The sequence below is a fragment of the Mytilus californianus genome, unplaced genomic scaffold, assembly GCF_021869535.1.
Source record: "Mytilus californianus isolate M0D057914Y unplaced genomic scaffold, xbMytCali1.0.p SCAF_2, whole genome shotgun sequence".
Lineage (NCBI taxonomy): Eukaryota > Metazoa > Mollusca > Bivalvia > Mytilida > Mytilidae > Mytilus > Mytilus californianus.
The window spans coordinates 63,491,192-63,509,777 of record NW_026262668.1 but is presented as its reverse complement, the minus strand read 5'-3'; the positions used below and the strand labels follow the sequence as shown (position 1 = coordinate 63,509,777).

At 32.1% G+C, this 18,586-nt stretch overlaps 1 protein-coding gene across 1 annotated transcript; it reads left to right on the top strand.

Moving 5' to 3' along the window:
- Positions 1–8,054: 8,054 nt before the first annotated feature.
- On the top strand, positions 8,055–13,867 carry LOC127730217 (uncharacterized). Its single transcript, XM_052238503.1, has 4 exons — positions 8,055–8,199; positions 8,648–8,771; positions 12,902–13,067; positions 13,544–13,867. The coding sequence occupies exons 1-4, from the start codon at positions 8,078–8,080 to the stop codon at positions 13,642–13,644; spliced, it is 513 nt and encodes a 170-aa protein (XP_052094463.1). The 5' UTR covers positions 8,055–8,077; the 3' UTR covers positions 13,645–13,867.
- Positions 13,868–18,586: the final 4,719 nt, after the last annotated feature.

Sequence of the window (18,586 nt, the reverse complement as noted above, 5' to 3'; positions counted from 1 at the left end):
AACCACCTCGTACAAAAATATTCGCTTATGGCTTAAGCGTTTTGTCTGTTTGTCTATGAAGAGCGTGTTTGAGACGCAACCATCTTCTCTGGATTTGTAGCCTCCTCGTTATAAATCTCGCAGCTTGTCGCTGTATTCTTTCAAGCTTGTTGATGTTCGTAGATGTGTAGGGGTCCAATATACTATTGTTTCATACTCCAATATTGACCAGTGAAATATATGCGGTTTTCTTGCATTCGGCTGGTGGGCAATATCTCAAATTGCTTATCAGGAATCCTAGTCACGGTTGAGTTTGCATTCTTGGTTACGACGAAAATATGGGTAGTCCATTTTAGGTCCTTGATAAGTTTTTTGGTTCCTTTAGATTTTATTACAAAATATTACATATCTAATACAGTTTTAATATATAGTATACATTAATTAAGCCTGACTCATTTAAAATAACACTTCATTCAATTTGTTTTGCAAAGTACATGATATAAAACATTTTTATCTTCATTACTCAAGAGCCAAATAAATAAAGATTTTTCATCAATTATAGTGCTTTTTGTATTAAAAAATCATTAGCTATAAATTACATTATTTTCCAATATCTAAATTATAATATTAAGGAATAATGTCCATATGGTGTCAACCCATTTCTCCCATCATACATTTAGTCCAAAATTTGCGGCCCAGAACAATATAAGTATGAACTTTCCAGCTTAGTTTTTTTATTTCATGTAGTTAGTCTAATTTTGACCCGGTCAAATATTAAGATGAAATTTCCTGCCAAGTGACAGTAATTTATTTGCGAAGTTGATAAGGGAGTCCATTCCAGCGACACATCAGTATATACCTAAATACAGGAAGTGACACACCCCTCCCAGGTGTGGTGACCAGTCCGGTAGACATAAATGTTTATTCGAGGTCACCTCTATATAAAACCGAGTCCCTGGTATATATGCCATATAAACCAAACAATGTGTTTATCTATTTATTTTTTTTATTTGTATATGCTGTACATAATTGATTTATAAAATTACTTGGGTATATACTCCACATGGAAGTGCTCCTACTTACAGGAGGTTTATACACCGAAGAGGAAACCGAGCGACATCTGTCGTCATAATGATCGTTAGCATAATACAACTATCAGAATGACAATAAGCAAATCGACATTTAACGAAACGACAAGTTACAAAACATCAACATACAAATGGATAAAACGGGAAAAAGCTGACAAAAAATCTTTGGACTCTTTTTTTAATTCAGTAATGAAGATAGTTGATATACGTATACAACATTTTAAAGAACATTTTACTCTTAACAACAACCATAAAAATCCTATTTCTCGTATCAAACATAAACTAAAAGAACTAGCCAAGGAATTTGTTTTTGTCCCGGCTGATAAAGCTGCTAATAATATCATTATAGTTTGACGTAAATTTTACATTGAGGTTCTGCAAAAGGAAATCACGAATTCACCAACATTCCAACTGACTTCATTTTCAAAACGATATCTGTAACAAACATAAACTATTAGCTACAAGCAGAACCAAATACAATGAAAGTCCCAACTATGTACTGGCTTCCGAAGCTACACAAATCACCTTACAAATATAGATTTATTTCGTCTTCAAGTCATTGTTCCACTACTAAATTGTCTATTCTACTTACTAGTACACTTGGTACAATCAAAAATCTGATAATAAATTGTTCAAATAAGGCCTTTGAAAATAGTGGAATTAATTACTTTTGGAGTGTCAAAAACTCATTGGTACTTGATAAATTACATGCATATATTGGTGATTTTGAATCTGTTCAAAGTTTTGATTTTTCTACCCTATATACCACTTTGCCTCATATTCTTATTAAGAAAAAAATCACACACCTAATTAAATGGGCATTTAAAAAGTCGGAATGCGAATACATATGTTCAAACTCTTTTAGGTCATTTTTTAGTAGCAACAAACAAAAGAACTATGTCAATTGGACATGCTTTGATACTATATCTGCCCTTGAATTTTTACTTGATAACATTTTTGTTCGCTTTGGAGATTCCGTATATCGTCAAGTTATCGGAATTCCAATGGGAACTAACTGTGCACCACTTATTGCGGACCTGTTTTTGTATTGTTATGAGTTACAATTTATGAATAAAATCAGCAAAGACCCATCGAAACAACATCTGATACAAAAATTTAACAATACTTTTAGATATTTGGATGATATGTTGGCTCTCAATAATGACGACTTCAGTATGTATACTAAAGAAATTTATCCTATTGAACTTACTTTAAATAAAGCTAATACTAACAATCACCACTGTCCTTTCCTCGATCTTGATATCTATATCATTAACGGGAAGCTTAATACAAAAATTTATGATAAAAGAGATGATTTTTCATTTCCTATCGGTAATTATCCATTTTTAGATGGTGACGTTCCCTTGTCACCATCTTATGGTGTTTATATATCTCAACTTGTACGATTCGCTCGTGTATGTAACAACATATTAGATTTTAGCGAGAGAAATTTATGTATTACTGAAAAATTATTACACCAGGGTTTTCGATATCATAAACTAGTCAAAACATTTACTAAATTTTATCATCGGTACAAGGACATCATTCGTAAATATAACTCAACATGCAGACATCTTATACGTTCGGGTATTTCACATCCAATCTTTTATGGTAATATTCTTTACAAAGCACAAAAATGTCAGTATTCACCTCAAAAGCTAACAAAACCTTTAAACAGACTTATTAAGAAGGGATATAGTTACGATACTGTTGTCAGGTCATTAAAGATTGCATATTTTGGCTTTAATATTGATTCACTTATAGGGTATTTGCATCGGAATTAAACACATTTATTCTAAAACCAGTTGTTGGCATGACACGGGTTATGTTCTTCTCATATATTTTATGACGGTATAATACTAAACCCCTAACAGGAGGGATTGTGCCTGATATTCATATGATGAAGACATAATCTTTCAATCAGTTTAATTGAGGTCTGGAGCTGGCATGTCAGTAACTGCTAGTAGTCTGTTGTTATTTATGTATTATTGTCATTTTGTTTATTTTCTTTTGTTTCTTATTCTGACATCGGACTCGGACTTCTCTTATACTGAGTTTTGCTGTGCGTACTGTTGTGCGTTTGTTTTTACTACATTGGCTAGAGGTATAGTTGGAGGGTTGAGATCTCAAAAAACATGTTTAACCCCGCCGCATTTTTGCGCCTGTCCCAAGTCAGGAGCCTCTGGCCTTTGTTAGTCTTGTATCATTTTTTAATTTTAGTTTCCTGTGTATAATTTGGAGTTTAGTATGACGTCCATTATCACTGAACTAGTATACATATTTGTTTAGGGGCCAGCTGAAGGACGCCTCCGGGTGCGGGAGTTTCTCGCTGCATTGAAGACCCATTGGTGGCCTTCGGCTGTTGTCTGCTCTATGGTCGGGTCGTTGTTTCTTTGACACATTCCCCATTTCCATTCTCAATTTTAAATTGACAATTTACAAATCAACATTTAACGAAACGACAAGTTACAAAACATCAATATACAAATTGACAATTTACGAATCGACATTTAACGAACCGACAAGTTACAAAACAACAATATACAAATTGACAATTTACGAATCGACATTTAACGAATCGACAAGTTACAAAACGTCAATATACAAATTGACAATTTACCAATAACGAATTTTGAAATCACACAGTTACAAGTTACAAATTAACAATTTACGAATTACGAGTTTTCAAATTACAAAGATACAAGTTACAAATTGACAATTTACGAAGTAAGAATTTTGAAACTACAAAGATACAAGTTACAAATTGACAAGTTACGAAATAAGAATTTTGACCCCGTTGGCTTTCCATAGTAAAAGAGATACTAAATATCTCCTCTTGGCAATTTTTTGGGCATGTACATGTGTAACCAAAAGCATCACCACTACTTACACATCATGCACATGTCATGATACAGCATAACAGTCCATGGATTAAATATATAAAAGCGGCTTCTTCATTTTTGTAATGATAAAATGTAAACACACTATTCAGTCAAGAATCCACCATCTTAAGCCCAAGACCTTCATTTTAAAGTTAGAAATTAAAAAAAAAATGTTTTATTTTAAACATTAATATTCAATTAATATTGCCCGTTGTTGGAATAGTTAATGACAAAGACCTCTAAATAATGTTTCTATCCTCTCATTTGTGTTTTCCTCGATAAACCTGTATTTTGAGCAGTCAACGATTAATTGACATGGATTATTTTTTATCGCTGGTCATTAATTCCTATGTAATAACCAATTCCTTAAATTTACTATTAACACTTCATGTATAAGGTTTAAAAAGTTACTTCTTATCCTCTGTAGTGCTGAGCAGTTTATTATAAAGTTCAAGATACCCCATTTCCCTCTTTACATACTTGACAAAACTGGCGACACCGGATGCCCATTGCTTGATTTGGCACTATGATACTGACGGTATATTGGTCCGTGTACGGGGATCAGGTCATATACAAAATATATTATTTGATAAATTCGGAAGAAGCTTGATTCACTACTATTACTTTTAAGTTTATCTTTGCTGCATATTAGTAAACATGACAAAACAAATATGCAAAAATGTAAGAACAAACACAAGTTCTTCAGTTTCTTGTTCCTACTCAACTCGATATTCCTATTTAGCATAATACATATTCCTGAAATACACAAATTTTCAATTACTTAAAAGTTATGCTCAGGGGAAAAATGTACTTACAAAAAATATTATCTCAGAGGCAGATTTAGTGGGACAAGGGGCCCGCCCCTTTTGTGGAGCAAAAATATATTTGATAAATGCATAGACTATTTACAAGAATATCTCCAAACGTTGGCTCTCTAGGGGCCCCCTTTTTTTCAAAATCCTGAATTCTCACCTGTATCCGTTAAAAAAATTGACAACATTTTTTACAATTATTAGTTTAGGTCGTTTGTTTATTGCACATAGTTGTATGATCTCCCCAATTTTTATTCGCATTAAATATGTAAGAATTAGTCCGATTTCGTTTTCCTTGATCGCCCTGAACATGCATGAAATATTTTCCACTGAATGTAAAGCAACCAACAATCAATCAATCGTTTTCCTTGATGACTTAAATTCAGAAGAGTTATAAACCTTTGCTGTGTATCATTCGAATTTGTTGGTACATTTTTATAACTTCTATAGGTTCTGTAAATACTTTTAAAAAAAGTATCAAATAAAGATCCACAATCATTTTTAAAATAAAAAAAAACAAACTTTTACCTTTAGAATAAGTCAATTAACTTTGTAATGGTATATGTTTGGATAGATGTATAGGTAACTTACAAATGCGATTTTATCTGTTTATGTCTCTGTTGTCATCCTTAAATAAATACACCCTAAAATATATAACCTAGATAAGTGTGCGTGAAAAGGCAGAGTAAGTTAAATTGCTTTATCATATTTATTAGAAATATTTTGATGTTTATATCTCTGAAAAATCTCTGTGGGCCTGCATTTATATTTGAAAGGTCTTGTTTTCCAGTCATATCCCATGTCAAAAAGTATAGGCAGCTGATAGGGCACAACGCATATGGTCATTTCTTAATACCCTATTATGGACGACTGTTACTGTCCTAACAATCATGTCATGATCGTGGTGATGTTTACATCGGATGACCATGAGGGCATTCCGGTGTATCATTTTGCTGTCGCCTAGATTTCCATTACGTAACTTTCGTGTTGGGATTGTAACCGATCTATAAACATGATAAAAACGCGGACATTATCGAGTGCAAAAATAACATTCCTTATCGTTTCAATTCAGTTATAAATTCATTTTTTCAATGGATACTCCTAAAAATATTTTTTTTAGAACATAAATTAATCATATGAAAATGTTTTGTCGTTAGAAATTTATATTTAAGTAAAAAATCTTTAATATCTATGCACACTTACAGAAAATGTGTGTTAACGCATGCAGAAGAATATCTCAAGAACGTTTGCAATCTCCCATGCAGAGTTATCGGTCCTCGCTCTCTCTCAAGGACCGATAACTCTGCATGGGAGATTGAAAGTTTGGCAGGAAAATATGAATGCCTACTCAAATCCAATCTATTAGAAAAATTGAATTATTACAGAAGAGTGTCGACCATGCATTTGCACTGCACTATTATTAATATAGTAAAATAGAATGATATACAAATGGATGAAAATTATATATACATGTAACTGTAATATACAAATATTAATATAATATATAACAACAAACCAATGTATACTGATTTGTATCACTTCAATATCATATTTATTACGGTGAGGTTGAATTCCCTGTCATTTATTTATCATCCACGCACGAACTTGTCTAAGGAAAAAAAATTATATCTGTACATTATATAACCTCACTTTCAGGTATGAGATGTGTTTTTTTTTCTGACACAAGTGCTTGTGACCATCCACAAGAACTTGCAGTCATCCGATGTTCAGTACTTCAGTACTTTGATTACATACCGTAGTGACTTTTGACTACATACTAATCTTAAGTATGTATAGTATGCGATAAACATAATGTAGAGTATCAAGTTGCGAATTAAAAAAAAAGTGGAGTTGCGAGCTCAGAAAGTCAAGTTGCGAGTTACATGGTCGAGGTGTGAATAAGAAAGTCTATCAAGTTGCGATTAACAAAAGTCGAGTTGAAAGTTACAAAAGTCGAGTTGTGAGTTGAAAAAGTCGAAGATGTGATTTGCAAAAGTCGAGTTTCGGAAAGAGATACTCGCTGCATGAGTTATATTACTAACTATGGAGTAGTAGGTAAGCGGATAGGAAGACCATTTGATTATTAGGGGAGAATGGAAATCAAACGCTACAAATAACAACACGGTTATAGTTAAATTATAAATACGTAATTCCGTTATGTCGAAATTCTAACTTTACTTAATTTGCCGCGATGATCAGTGCAATTCTGTAAATGATTAATTTGCCACTGTTCGACTATGTAATTCGAAAGTCGCATTGATTAACGTCTCCTCGGAGACGTTATTAAGAATTGAACGATGGACAGTCAGTGCGTGAATGCCTCTTACTACCTGATTGGAAGATATTACGAGACGTGAATAATCAAAGTCTGTTGATTGGTTAGGACAATCCAAACCTAGTAAATGTCTTTCAATCCCGTAGAGTATCGGATTTGTCCTCTCTATTTTAGCAATTAAATTTTGCCTGGTCATTTAACATGCATATTCATGAGATTGGTACACAGGTAACTTTTATCTATAAATAGTCGAATCTTCTGGAGTTTTGTAAACACACACAACGTTAAACGATATACTACTTCATAACGTGTGACCTCACGTGAGTGGTAAAATTTGTTGATTGATATGCAAGACTATTCTGAATGAATTAATCTACAAAGCGAGAACACTTTCCATTTTCATCAGCTAAGAGACGGCTAGCCTTTTTTTGAAAAGCTATTACTTGTTACCTGTTGAAACCAATCGATGGTGAACGAATTCGTTTGATTATGGACTAAAATATCAACAATAAGCATAAAACATAATGATTTATAGGTTTTAAACAAAAAATATTAACAAGTGAAATATGGTTTTCCAACAATTGTAAAAGTTTTAGTCGTTCCACGCTTCGTTGTATACATTGGAAACAAGGACAGGTTGAAGAGGTCGTCATGAATATTTAAATATAGTTCCGGCTCTACTATTTAAATATTCATGAGGAAAAGTGATATCGGGTCAGTGACTGTATATGACATAGAAATATACAGGCAACGCATTTTGACTGCTCAAATAGAACGAGTGCAGTGTAAATTCGTTACACAATGTGCTATTGACCTAATACGATATCATATATATGGGGTCAGTATAAATTCCATATGGGGATTCGAGCTTCGCTCTCACCCCATATGGAATTTACTGACCCCATATATATCGTATTAGGTCACTAGCACACTATGTAACTAATAATAGCCATGCTATGTGGTTGTATGAAACTTTGTCGCTGAATGTGTCTTTACGTATGCCGTTACATACACTTCTCCCTGTATCTTCTATATAGTGAAATGGCTGACAAGGAAATACAGAAAATTGTGGAACAGTTCAAAATGGTACATCATCCAGAAACTGGGTACTTCAAAGAAGTATGGAGAGGTGATAGACAAGTAACTTTTACACAGGAAACTACGTGAGTGTAAAATGGTACAATACATTTTCAGAGAATTTCAGTTTGGATAAAATCACCTTAAGTAGGGATAAAATGCCAAAAAGAGAGACATTACTCCCGTCTACAGTTGTGACAACATCTTACATCTATGGCAGAACCATATTTAAAATACATCCAGTAAAATGTTTTTTTTATAATAATCATTAGTTATTAAGAACATTACATAGACGGAGGCCCATATCATAAATATTTATGCATGCTGTTATTTCCGCCTGGCTTGACACTGGTGCTAATTTTATTTCACTAAATGAAGCATATGTATGTTTCTTTTTGTAGTTTTATTGGGCGTAAAAACGTTGACAGAAGCAAATTTTCTATGTAGCTTATCAAGGATGAAAATGAAAGCTTTCAAATGCGTATATTTTTGCAATACAAGTAACATAACGATAACAGTGAAATATATTTTCAGGCATGATGGCAAAAGAGACGTCGGGTCTAGCATATACTCCCTCCTAATTAATCCTAATTTTATAAGCTGGCACCAAGTCAGGTCGGATGAAATCTATAACTGGCATGCAGGAGGAACACTTAAGGTAGGTATGAGAGAAATACACAATGACATTTTTAAGTTTCATCACAAACATTGCGATAATTAAGCACTCTGAGTAGAATGTTAAAATCCTTTAGAATGTACAATGTTAAATGTATTGACTCATAAGCATCCGTGTTTACCTGACTATCCTTGGAATATGTATGCTACCGACTGTAAAGCAAAGCCTACATTGTATGTAGACATCGCTGATTTTAATGGTTTTAAAGCTACGGCTAATCCAGAATTTAGGACTAGAGACACACTATATAACAGTAAAAGAGGAAGAATCACTCCTCCTGTATATGATTTATTTCACAATAGAATCATTTATATATGAGTAACTGCATGAATGTTATGTCAACACTGTATATGATTTATTTCACAATAGAATCATTTATATATGAGTAACTGCATGAAGGTTATGTCAACACTGTATATGATTTACTTCACAATAGAATCATTTATATATGAGTAACTGCATGAATGTTATGTCAACACTGTATATGATTTATTTCACAATAGAATCATTTATATATGAGTAACTGCATAAATGTTATGTCAAGACTGTATATGATTTATTTCACAATAGAATCATTTATATATGAGTAACTGCATGAATGTTATGTCAACACTGTATATGATTTTTTCACAATAGAATCATTTATATATGAGTAACTGCAAGAATGTTATGTCAACACTGTATATGATTTATTTCACAATAGAATCATTTATATATGAGTAACTGCATGAATGTTATGTCAACACTGTATATGATTTATTTCACAATAGAATCATTTATATATGAGTAGCTGCATGAAGGTTATGTCAACACTGTTATAAGGTTATAAGAGAGGCGAAAGACACCAAAGGGTATCATATCACATAGATACGGTAAATAACCAGGAGGTGTATATTCTACTCTCTTATCAGGGCTACCGTGACGATTCTGCCCCATTACTCGCAATGGAGCAAAAGTGAATTCGTTATTTAAATAGAATACTTTCGTTTATTCACATGAAACATATTAAATGACAATAAAGAATGATAAATTAATGTAAAAAAAAACACATATAGAGATATCTATGTTATGCTATCTTTTCAATTTAAACACTTGTCTCTTCATAGATCAAGCAAGAGCTTCGTCTAAATAAATATTCGCTTTACACTTAAGACTTGCATTTTCTCGTATTCTGATGTTTTCTTTCACGAATTTGAAAATAAAAGCTTTATATGATAAAATTACTAAGTAGTTATTGTAAAGTTTGTCAGGAGTGATTCACTCTTTAGCTGTACCATTGCGAGTAATGGGGCGGAATCATTACCAAGATTCAAGATTTCAAGATTTATTAGGAAAACACTCAAACAAATATACAATGTGTTACACGAGGTCATTATTGATAACATATATACATTAAATATGACAGAAATGAACATGTGATTAAATACAAATAAATATGACAGTACAACTTCGCACTTTGGACTTCAATTAACTATATTAATACAAATAAAATCTAAAGAAGAGAAGACAGTTTTTCTGATAAACACTGACATTTTCTTATATAATTAAACATTTCAAAGTGACAAAAGACCTTCCATTTTTACAATGTTTGGATTATTTCTATAATATTGTGGTAAATATCTGTTTCTCAATTCTAGTACTATATCTGCATTTTTACAAATAAATAATACATGATATTCATCACCAATATCCTCTTTGCATAAATTACACATTCTTTCTAGTTTTGGTATATTGTACCATCTACCAGTTTTTAAAGGCAATCGTAAATTTGCAGTTCTAAATTTTGAAATCCAAATTTTAAATGACTCTGGTAAATTAATAAGATATTTTTTCTATTTCAAAACTCTTTTTGTACAGTGAATAAAATTGTCCACGCGATGTGGTGTGTAAGTCACTGTACCATATTTGTATGAACTGGTCACACAAAATTTGTTTTACTAAATCCTTTTCGTATACAGCAAACTGGTTTAAAAAAATAAAGCTCATGCCTAACTCATTAAATATAGATTCTATGTGGCTTATCCACTTGAAATTCACCCCATGATTGCTTTTTAAGCAAAGCATTAACTTGTATAATGTACTGCTCAGTTTATTTTCATTTAATACTAATTTACTCCAAAAAGAAATCATCCTCAATTTGACCCGAATTTCGAGTGGAAACCTCCCAAGTTCTCCATAAACCATAAATGATGCAGTTGAATTTCGAACTTTCATAATTCTTTTACAGAATTTCAGGTGGATTTGTTCAATAATTTTTAAGTTTTCAAAACCCCACACTTCTGAACCGTACAATAAAATTGGCTCAATCATAGAACCAAACATTTTTAATTGTATATCTATAAGTATTGATTCATTACGAAATTAAATAGTTTGTAAATGCAATATAACGCCTTTTGTGCTTGCTCTACAAGTTTTTTCCTTGTGTTAATAAACGTTCCATTATATTTGAAAATAACACCTAGGTATGAGTATGTATCAACAATTTCAAGATTACAATCTTGCAAAGTAAAAATAAAATTCTGTCTTGATTTCCTTTTACAAAAAATCATAAGTTTAGTTTTATTAACATTAACCTGCAGTTTCCATATATCACAATATGATTGAAAAACGTCTAGAGCTCTTTGCATACCTTCCATACTTTCAGACACAAAAGTCATTACAGAATAGTGTCGTCTGCATATAAAATAACAAATAATTTATAAAAAATGTGCAACCACTTTCGAGCTTCTCTTAAATAATATTAAGAGGCTCTCCCTCTAACTGACTGAAATAACTTTCTAGATCATTTAGAAATATAGAAAAAAGAAACGGTGATAAACTTTCCCCTTGTCGTACACCAGTTAGACAAGGGAAAAATTCAGACTGATCACCATTATACTGAACGCAAGATTTACCTTTAATCTCACAATTTTGTAGTTTTGTCCATAGCCCCGATCGCCAGACGGTGTCGAACGCCTTCCTAAAGTCGACGAAAGTGCAATAAAGCTTCTTGCCAAACGAAAAATATAACTCAATTAGAGTATGCAATACAAAAATGATGTCAACTGTTGAATATCCTTTCCTAAAACCAGCTTGGTTTTCGGAAATGAGAATCAATAAGTAAGCAAAAATATTTAATCTAGAATTTATAACAGACGTAAATAATTTCCCTAGGCAACTGATAAGAGTGATTGCCCTGAAATTATCAGGGTCAGACGGGTAACCCTTGTTTTTAAAAACAGGTTTTATAATTCCACTGGTCCAGCTTTCTGGAATAATACCAGTATCTAACACTAAATTAAAAAGCTGACAATATATAGAAATTAACAATGGAGTTGAATATTTCAAATATTCATTTAAAATTTTATCTGTACCTAGAGCTTTGTTATTTTTAAGCTCCTATATTGCTTCAGATATTTTCTAACTCTGTTATTTTTCCATTTAATAACTCATCATATACAGGATTTTCACAAATACTATCAATAACTCCCTCATTATCTTCACTTGCATTTAAATTTTTAAAATATTCAAAAAAAGTGTCAAACTCCACCTGTGGGTTATCTTTTCTTTTACTTGAAAATTTGTGAAGTGTATTCCAAAATGCTTTTGTGTTTGTTTTTGATAACGCTCGAAGCTCGTTTGCGCAATTTTCGTTGTATTTTTTATAATTCTTATTAAGAAGTTGTAACGCCGGTATTCTTTAGCCTTCATATTCATCAGTGTTTTGTTATCAGCAGTCTTAATTTTTTTGTATTTCCTTCTTGCTCTGTGGAACTCATTACGCATAATCTTACAGTCTTTTTTAAACCATGGTTTGTTTTGAGTTGATCTTTGAGGATGATGGGAGAGTAGCGAACACATGGTTACGTTATCCTATATTATAAGTACTTTTCTAAATGTATTGATTCGTTTGAATTCCGTTATCAAGTTTGGATCATAACTTGAACTTGAAAGATTAGGCAATAGACAACATTGAAAGTTTCCATGGAATGAGATGTACTCACTTAATCCTTAGCATAAAAGGTCAACACAAGCCCTTTCATAACTCTCTGTTTTTTCTTTGTTCTTATAATAGCTTATAACCTAGAAGTAAACATGTTTGTAGGCTCAATGTCAATATTTTCTGTCGTCAGGTACATTTAATCGACAAAGATGGAAAGCACACATGTACTATGTTAGGTGACGGAGTGAAAAATCCAGAGTGTGTGTATCAATCTATTATTCCACACGATACATGGTATGCTGCTGAACTAACTGAAGGGTCTAAATATGTCTTATTTGGTGCCGTGGTCTTCCCAGGTAAGCATTAACCATGTTTCATAGTACTGAGTCTGTCAACATTGCTTGTTTGGGGAATCAGATAATCTTGAGATGTAGAATTTACATTTTTAAGTATGGCAAGGCATGTATTAGAGCCAATAGTAGTTTACAGAAGTCGTACCATATCTAATAATTGTTATCGAAATAAATAAAGAGTGTTTTTTTTTTTAAATCATGTTCTCAATTTGAGAGTTTATTGTATAATATACATGTAATCTATAGTTCATGTACTAAAAAGATAATACTTTTACTCTGTTGGTTGAATAAACATTCATTTGCTTTAAGAAAACATATAAAACATGTCAAACTAAGTTGTTCGATTTGCAGTATGTTTAAAATTTTGTGTTAAAAATTAAACAGGATAAAATACTGATGAAGTAGCCCTTATGATATAATAGTTACACATTCTTTTCTGCAATTCACATTTTCATATTAGTCGCCTGTTTATATTTTAGGTTGGGAATTGAAAGATTGGACTGAAGGCAATAAGGAACAACTGATTGCAAAATTTCCGCAGCACAAAGATCTCTTTACAAGACTTACAAAACCAAAATAGATATGTTAACATTTATTTTAGCCATGTTTCTTCTCATGGATGTACATAAATAAACAAATCTGCAAATGTACATGACACTTTAATCTATATTTGAAAGATGATATACAACGATAAACATGGAAATTCTTCTTGTCTCTGTACATCTGACAAGACATATGCAAGTCTTTTTTTGTAAAGACCTGCACACATTATAGAGTATCCTTATTAAACCTATATTTAAAGAGCGGCTGTTTTACTAAGAAGTTTTCCAATTTTACGTCAAATTGTAACAATTAACAACAATTTTCGAAGATATTACTTTCTGATAATTAGGAACTGTTAATTAGATTAAAGACACGTTTCTAATGAATTGTTTTTCTTCCTGGACAAATAGCTATCCTAGCGTCGAATATTTTGCCATTCACGTTCCTTTCTATATTAACTTAACCAAATTCATTCAGTGCAGGGTTTGTATCTTCAAAATACGATAAGGTGACTGTTTCAAAATGATATGTAAATGGTACCTCTATGTAGTGTTTTGCTCTATCTTTCTTGTAATACTTACTTTAATAGTTAAACTGGAGAAATGAGTTTATTTTGAAAAGAAATAAACTCTCATTACAATAATATTTTCAGAGAAAAAATGTTCATTTTTTATACCAGTAGTCAGTTCTTCAGTATTTGCACGATCCCCACGAATGCGGTGAAGAGAAACAGTACAATTCTACAACCTTCAAACATGGCCGAATGTTAAAGTTTGAAATTGAAAGTTTCGCAAGAGAAAGGAGAAATAAGACCATAACCGATGTAAAAACAAAGACATTAATAAATGAAGAATCACAAACACAATTCACTAAAACAAAGGCAAAATAACATGAACTTCTATAAAAACAGGTGCTACGAAGGGCTAGTAATAGTTAATCCTGCTTTAGTGGTGGCAACTGTTGCCTTGCTCATGAGAAGTTTATACGTCATATTCATTGATCCTATCCTCGAGGAAAGGAGAACGAGGTTGTGTCTACGAAAACGGTACAGTCATTGATATATGACACAAATATTTCATGGATTTATACTCAAATATGTTCGTTAAACTTTTGAAGAGATTAATTCAATTGTACCACCAAGAGCCCAAAGTTTTCATAGCTTTCGTTTAATCAGCTATAGTCTACCAATGAAATCAAAGTAGAAACCACACGCCCTGGATTATGGTAGCAACTATGAGATCTATATTCACTACATATGTACTCTTTGTCAATATAGGAATGCAATAATTATTCTGATATTAATCATTTTAGATATCAAAATGTATAGATGTTCCTCTCTACATCATCTAACAGTCTCTATATTAAGAAAAATCCGTAAAATGTGTTGAAATACAGATTTGAATATTTGGAGTTCTGAGAAGCGTATATTATATATTTGTTATTCAGGAAAATGAAAACTATTCTAGAAATGCATGTCGCGCGCATCGTAGTCGGTATTGTCGGTTAATGCTGATATTATACAGAGGACATAGAAGTAAGAAAAATAGTTCTGTAGGGCCTATCAAATGTGTACATAAAATCAACCAAGTTCTCTTTAACTCTATAAAATGTGGATTACAAAACGTTAATTACACATGCCCCTTATTGTATATAAGTTTGTACTGTATGTGAATAACCTTACAAATAGTGAAGAACGCACAAATGTAACAAATATGTTATTATTGGCTCGAATTGTCATTGAAAACTAAACAGATATTGTGATAACACTTTAGTCTAGTAGTCAATGCTTCGCCACTTCCATGAAATATGACTTATAATTCTTGAATTTGCCGTTGGTACATTTAGAAATTATTAGTAAACTAATATTCCAACTCCCTCAAACAAAGTTGACCGTTGATGGTTACATATTAAATGCCCATTTTGGTCATATAGCTCCTACAGCGTAAAGTATTCCTACATCTTTGGCTTTAAAATTTCTAGATTTAGCGTTCCTGATGCAGTTAAATCATCATCATCATCATCATCATCATCATCATCATCATCATCATCATCACGTTTCAAACAACATCAGGAGTAACAAAAACAATTTTAAAGTCAGACGTTGCCTTATTCATTTTGCAACAGTTCGGATTGTATCAAATTCCTAATTGCATTATATTGACTTATTTTAATAACACTAGATCTCTATAACACTGTACCTTGAAATATCATTATACTCTACGTTATATCTTAACATTCTAATGATTGAATTAATTTGTGGTAATGAAGGAGATTTCTGTATCATTATGAAATACAACTTAAAGGACTGAATATCAAGACATAAGGAAATGCACCGAATAAAAACCAGTTGTGATAATATTGTACATTTACACCTGTTAAACAACTTCTGAAATTAGATTTTGAAAATTTTAACTAATCATTCAAGATGTTATAAATACAAACATGAAGTTAATGTAATTTATCAAATTTAAGTTTGTATTATCAACTCGTTCAAAAAGTCGGTGAAACGGATATATGGGCTTACACATTACACTTTCAATCATCGTGTTATATTTATTTCTTATATTTATATCTTTGTTTTTTCGTCGCAAGCATATTCCGTTCCAACACATCCCTCCTCAATTTTGAACGCAATTGTGATCTCGAGCATGTTTGATTGATTTGTAATTTTTAACGCCTTGTTAGCGAGGTATGACTATGAAGAGGCGAACACATATATAGCGGTACACAGTGTTAGCAAATGAAACTAATACTTATAAATTGCCTGCGTCCGAAACTTAGGAATGTTCAAATTTGAAAAATACGTAGAAACGTAATAAAACCAAAGGGACCTTAGAGACTAGCCAAATTCAGTTAAAGTCAAATTTGCCTGAGACACTCGGAACTTAGTTTCTTAGTAATTTCTGGATTTATCAACGGGTATTTTAGAAACTATGTTGTAAATCATGTCATTACTGAAGCACGGACTACTGAACTGATGATACCGTTAGAGACTAACAGCAGTAAGATATAAGAAGATGTGGTATGAGTGCCAATGAGACAACTATCCATCCAAGTCACAATGTGTAAAAACTAAACAATTATAGGTCAAAGTACGGCCTTCAACATGGAGCCTTGGCTCACACCGAACAGCAAGCTGAAAAGGACCCCAAAAGACTAGTGTAAAACAATTCAAACAGGAAAGGACTATTTCATATATTTTGTCTTACAACTTAATATTGATGCTGAAGTTAGGTTGATAATTCAACTTTGCGACAAAATGAATACCAATTTTCATGTGGCAACATTCCAGCAGCACTTACAAATAAAGTACAAAATATATAAATTTTCCAGGTGATGCGATATGCAAAGATTTGTAAGGAAGCTGTGTAAGCACCCGTCCGATGACCTATAGTTGTTAATTTCTATGTCATTTGGCCTCTGGTGGAGAGTTGTCTCATTGGCAATCAAACCACATCTTCTTATTTTTATATTCCTTATGTTGAAATTGAAGCCATCTTTTCAAAGGTTTTATGACTCCTTCATGATATAGCTGGTCGTTATAGAATATATGTGTCAAATACGTCTATGGATATGTTCTATTTCTCGTAGACACAATCCCGTCCATGAGACAATTATCAACCAGAGACCAGAGGATTGGGATGTTAGCAACAAGAGGTCACCGTACAAACTTTTCAATGACTTCAAAAGCAGTATGGAATAAACATGACCTTGTGCACATTAACCCCAGTTTACCTCAGTTCTATCTCAAGGTTTAGTTTTCTGTGCGGTGTCTTAAATAAATTTTGTACTTATTTCATCTTTTTATCATGGTATGGTCCTTTTTCGTCTTACATGTATGGTTGATGGTTTATATTTAACTCGTCAAATATTGGAAAAATTAAAAATTACGTCATGTACGTGTATCAAAGTTATAAATATGAAAGCCAGTCTTCCTAGCGATTTAATTTGTATATATTTTTCACTCACACATGCAATGATGTAACCTTATAGTTATGTTTAGATATGTTCTCGATAACTATGTATTTTTATTTTTATCAGAATTAAAGTAATTCATTTGTGGGTTGTTACTTTGGTATTTTGGATATGACCAAGATCTGCCATCAACATAAGATTAACACACTAGGGTATAACAAAGACAACTACGACAAACTATTTATATTAGATAGACACATGTGGCAGGATAAAACTAGCTTTTATCGCTGTTTTTTAAATTTTAATACATTGTTATGCTACATAGATGTCTGCATTGCTTTAGGTCAATGTATATTTGAAATATAAAGTTCGGCTTACTTATAACACTACGGACGAAATACCATAGACACCAAGTGATGACAATATTTCTAATGCGATCATTTGGATCCATAAGGCAAAAAAGAAACGCAAACAATAGACGAAAAGTCAATTATTGAATGAAAACAATTTAATGATGAAGTCTACACTTTACAAAATAAAGTTTTGTCTGAATGAATATTAAAATCAGTATAATAATCTTACAAGAAAAATGAGGCTTAGCGTTTAAATATCAAATAATCTATTAAAACAAGAATACTTTAGAGTTATAATTTATAACAATGTATGAAAAATGCAACGCAATTAGAAAAAAAATGTATATACATTAAATCCTTAGTACATGTAATCGTGCAAGAGTCCTTTCATTTCATACAATGATGCACCAAAATTCACATTTTAAATTTACAACGGTGGATACAATTGTAAAATTCATGTTTTTGATTGGTTTTAATATTTTGCTCAAATAATTGCTGCTTGTGAAACTGTTTGTGAGGAACACATTTGAAAATTCATAATCTTATTTTCTTATAATTTGTAAAATGATTAAATATTTTAGGATTTGTTTTTTTTTTTTTTGTTTTTTTTTTTGGGGGGGGGGGGGGGGGGCATGTTTTCAGCATGTATTGACTGTGCACCGGACTTGTATCATTAGTTTAAAATCCGACAGTTCTGATCACGCACCGCTG

Bases quoted from the DNA above. Each gene is read 5' to 3' on its own strand.
- LOC127730217 (XM_052238503.1), top strand. From the start codon at position 8,078: ATGGCTGACAAGGAAATACAGAAAATTGTGGAACAGTTCAAAATGGTA. The intron at 8,772-12,901 runs GTAGGTATGAGA...TTCTGTCGTCAG, and splicing joins ATGCAGGAGGAACACTTAAG to GTACATTTAATCGACAAAGA. The intron at 13,068-13,543 runs GTAAGCATTAAC...TTTATATTTTAG, and splicing joins TGGTGCCGTGGTCTTCCCAG to GTTGGGAATTGAAAGATTGG.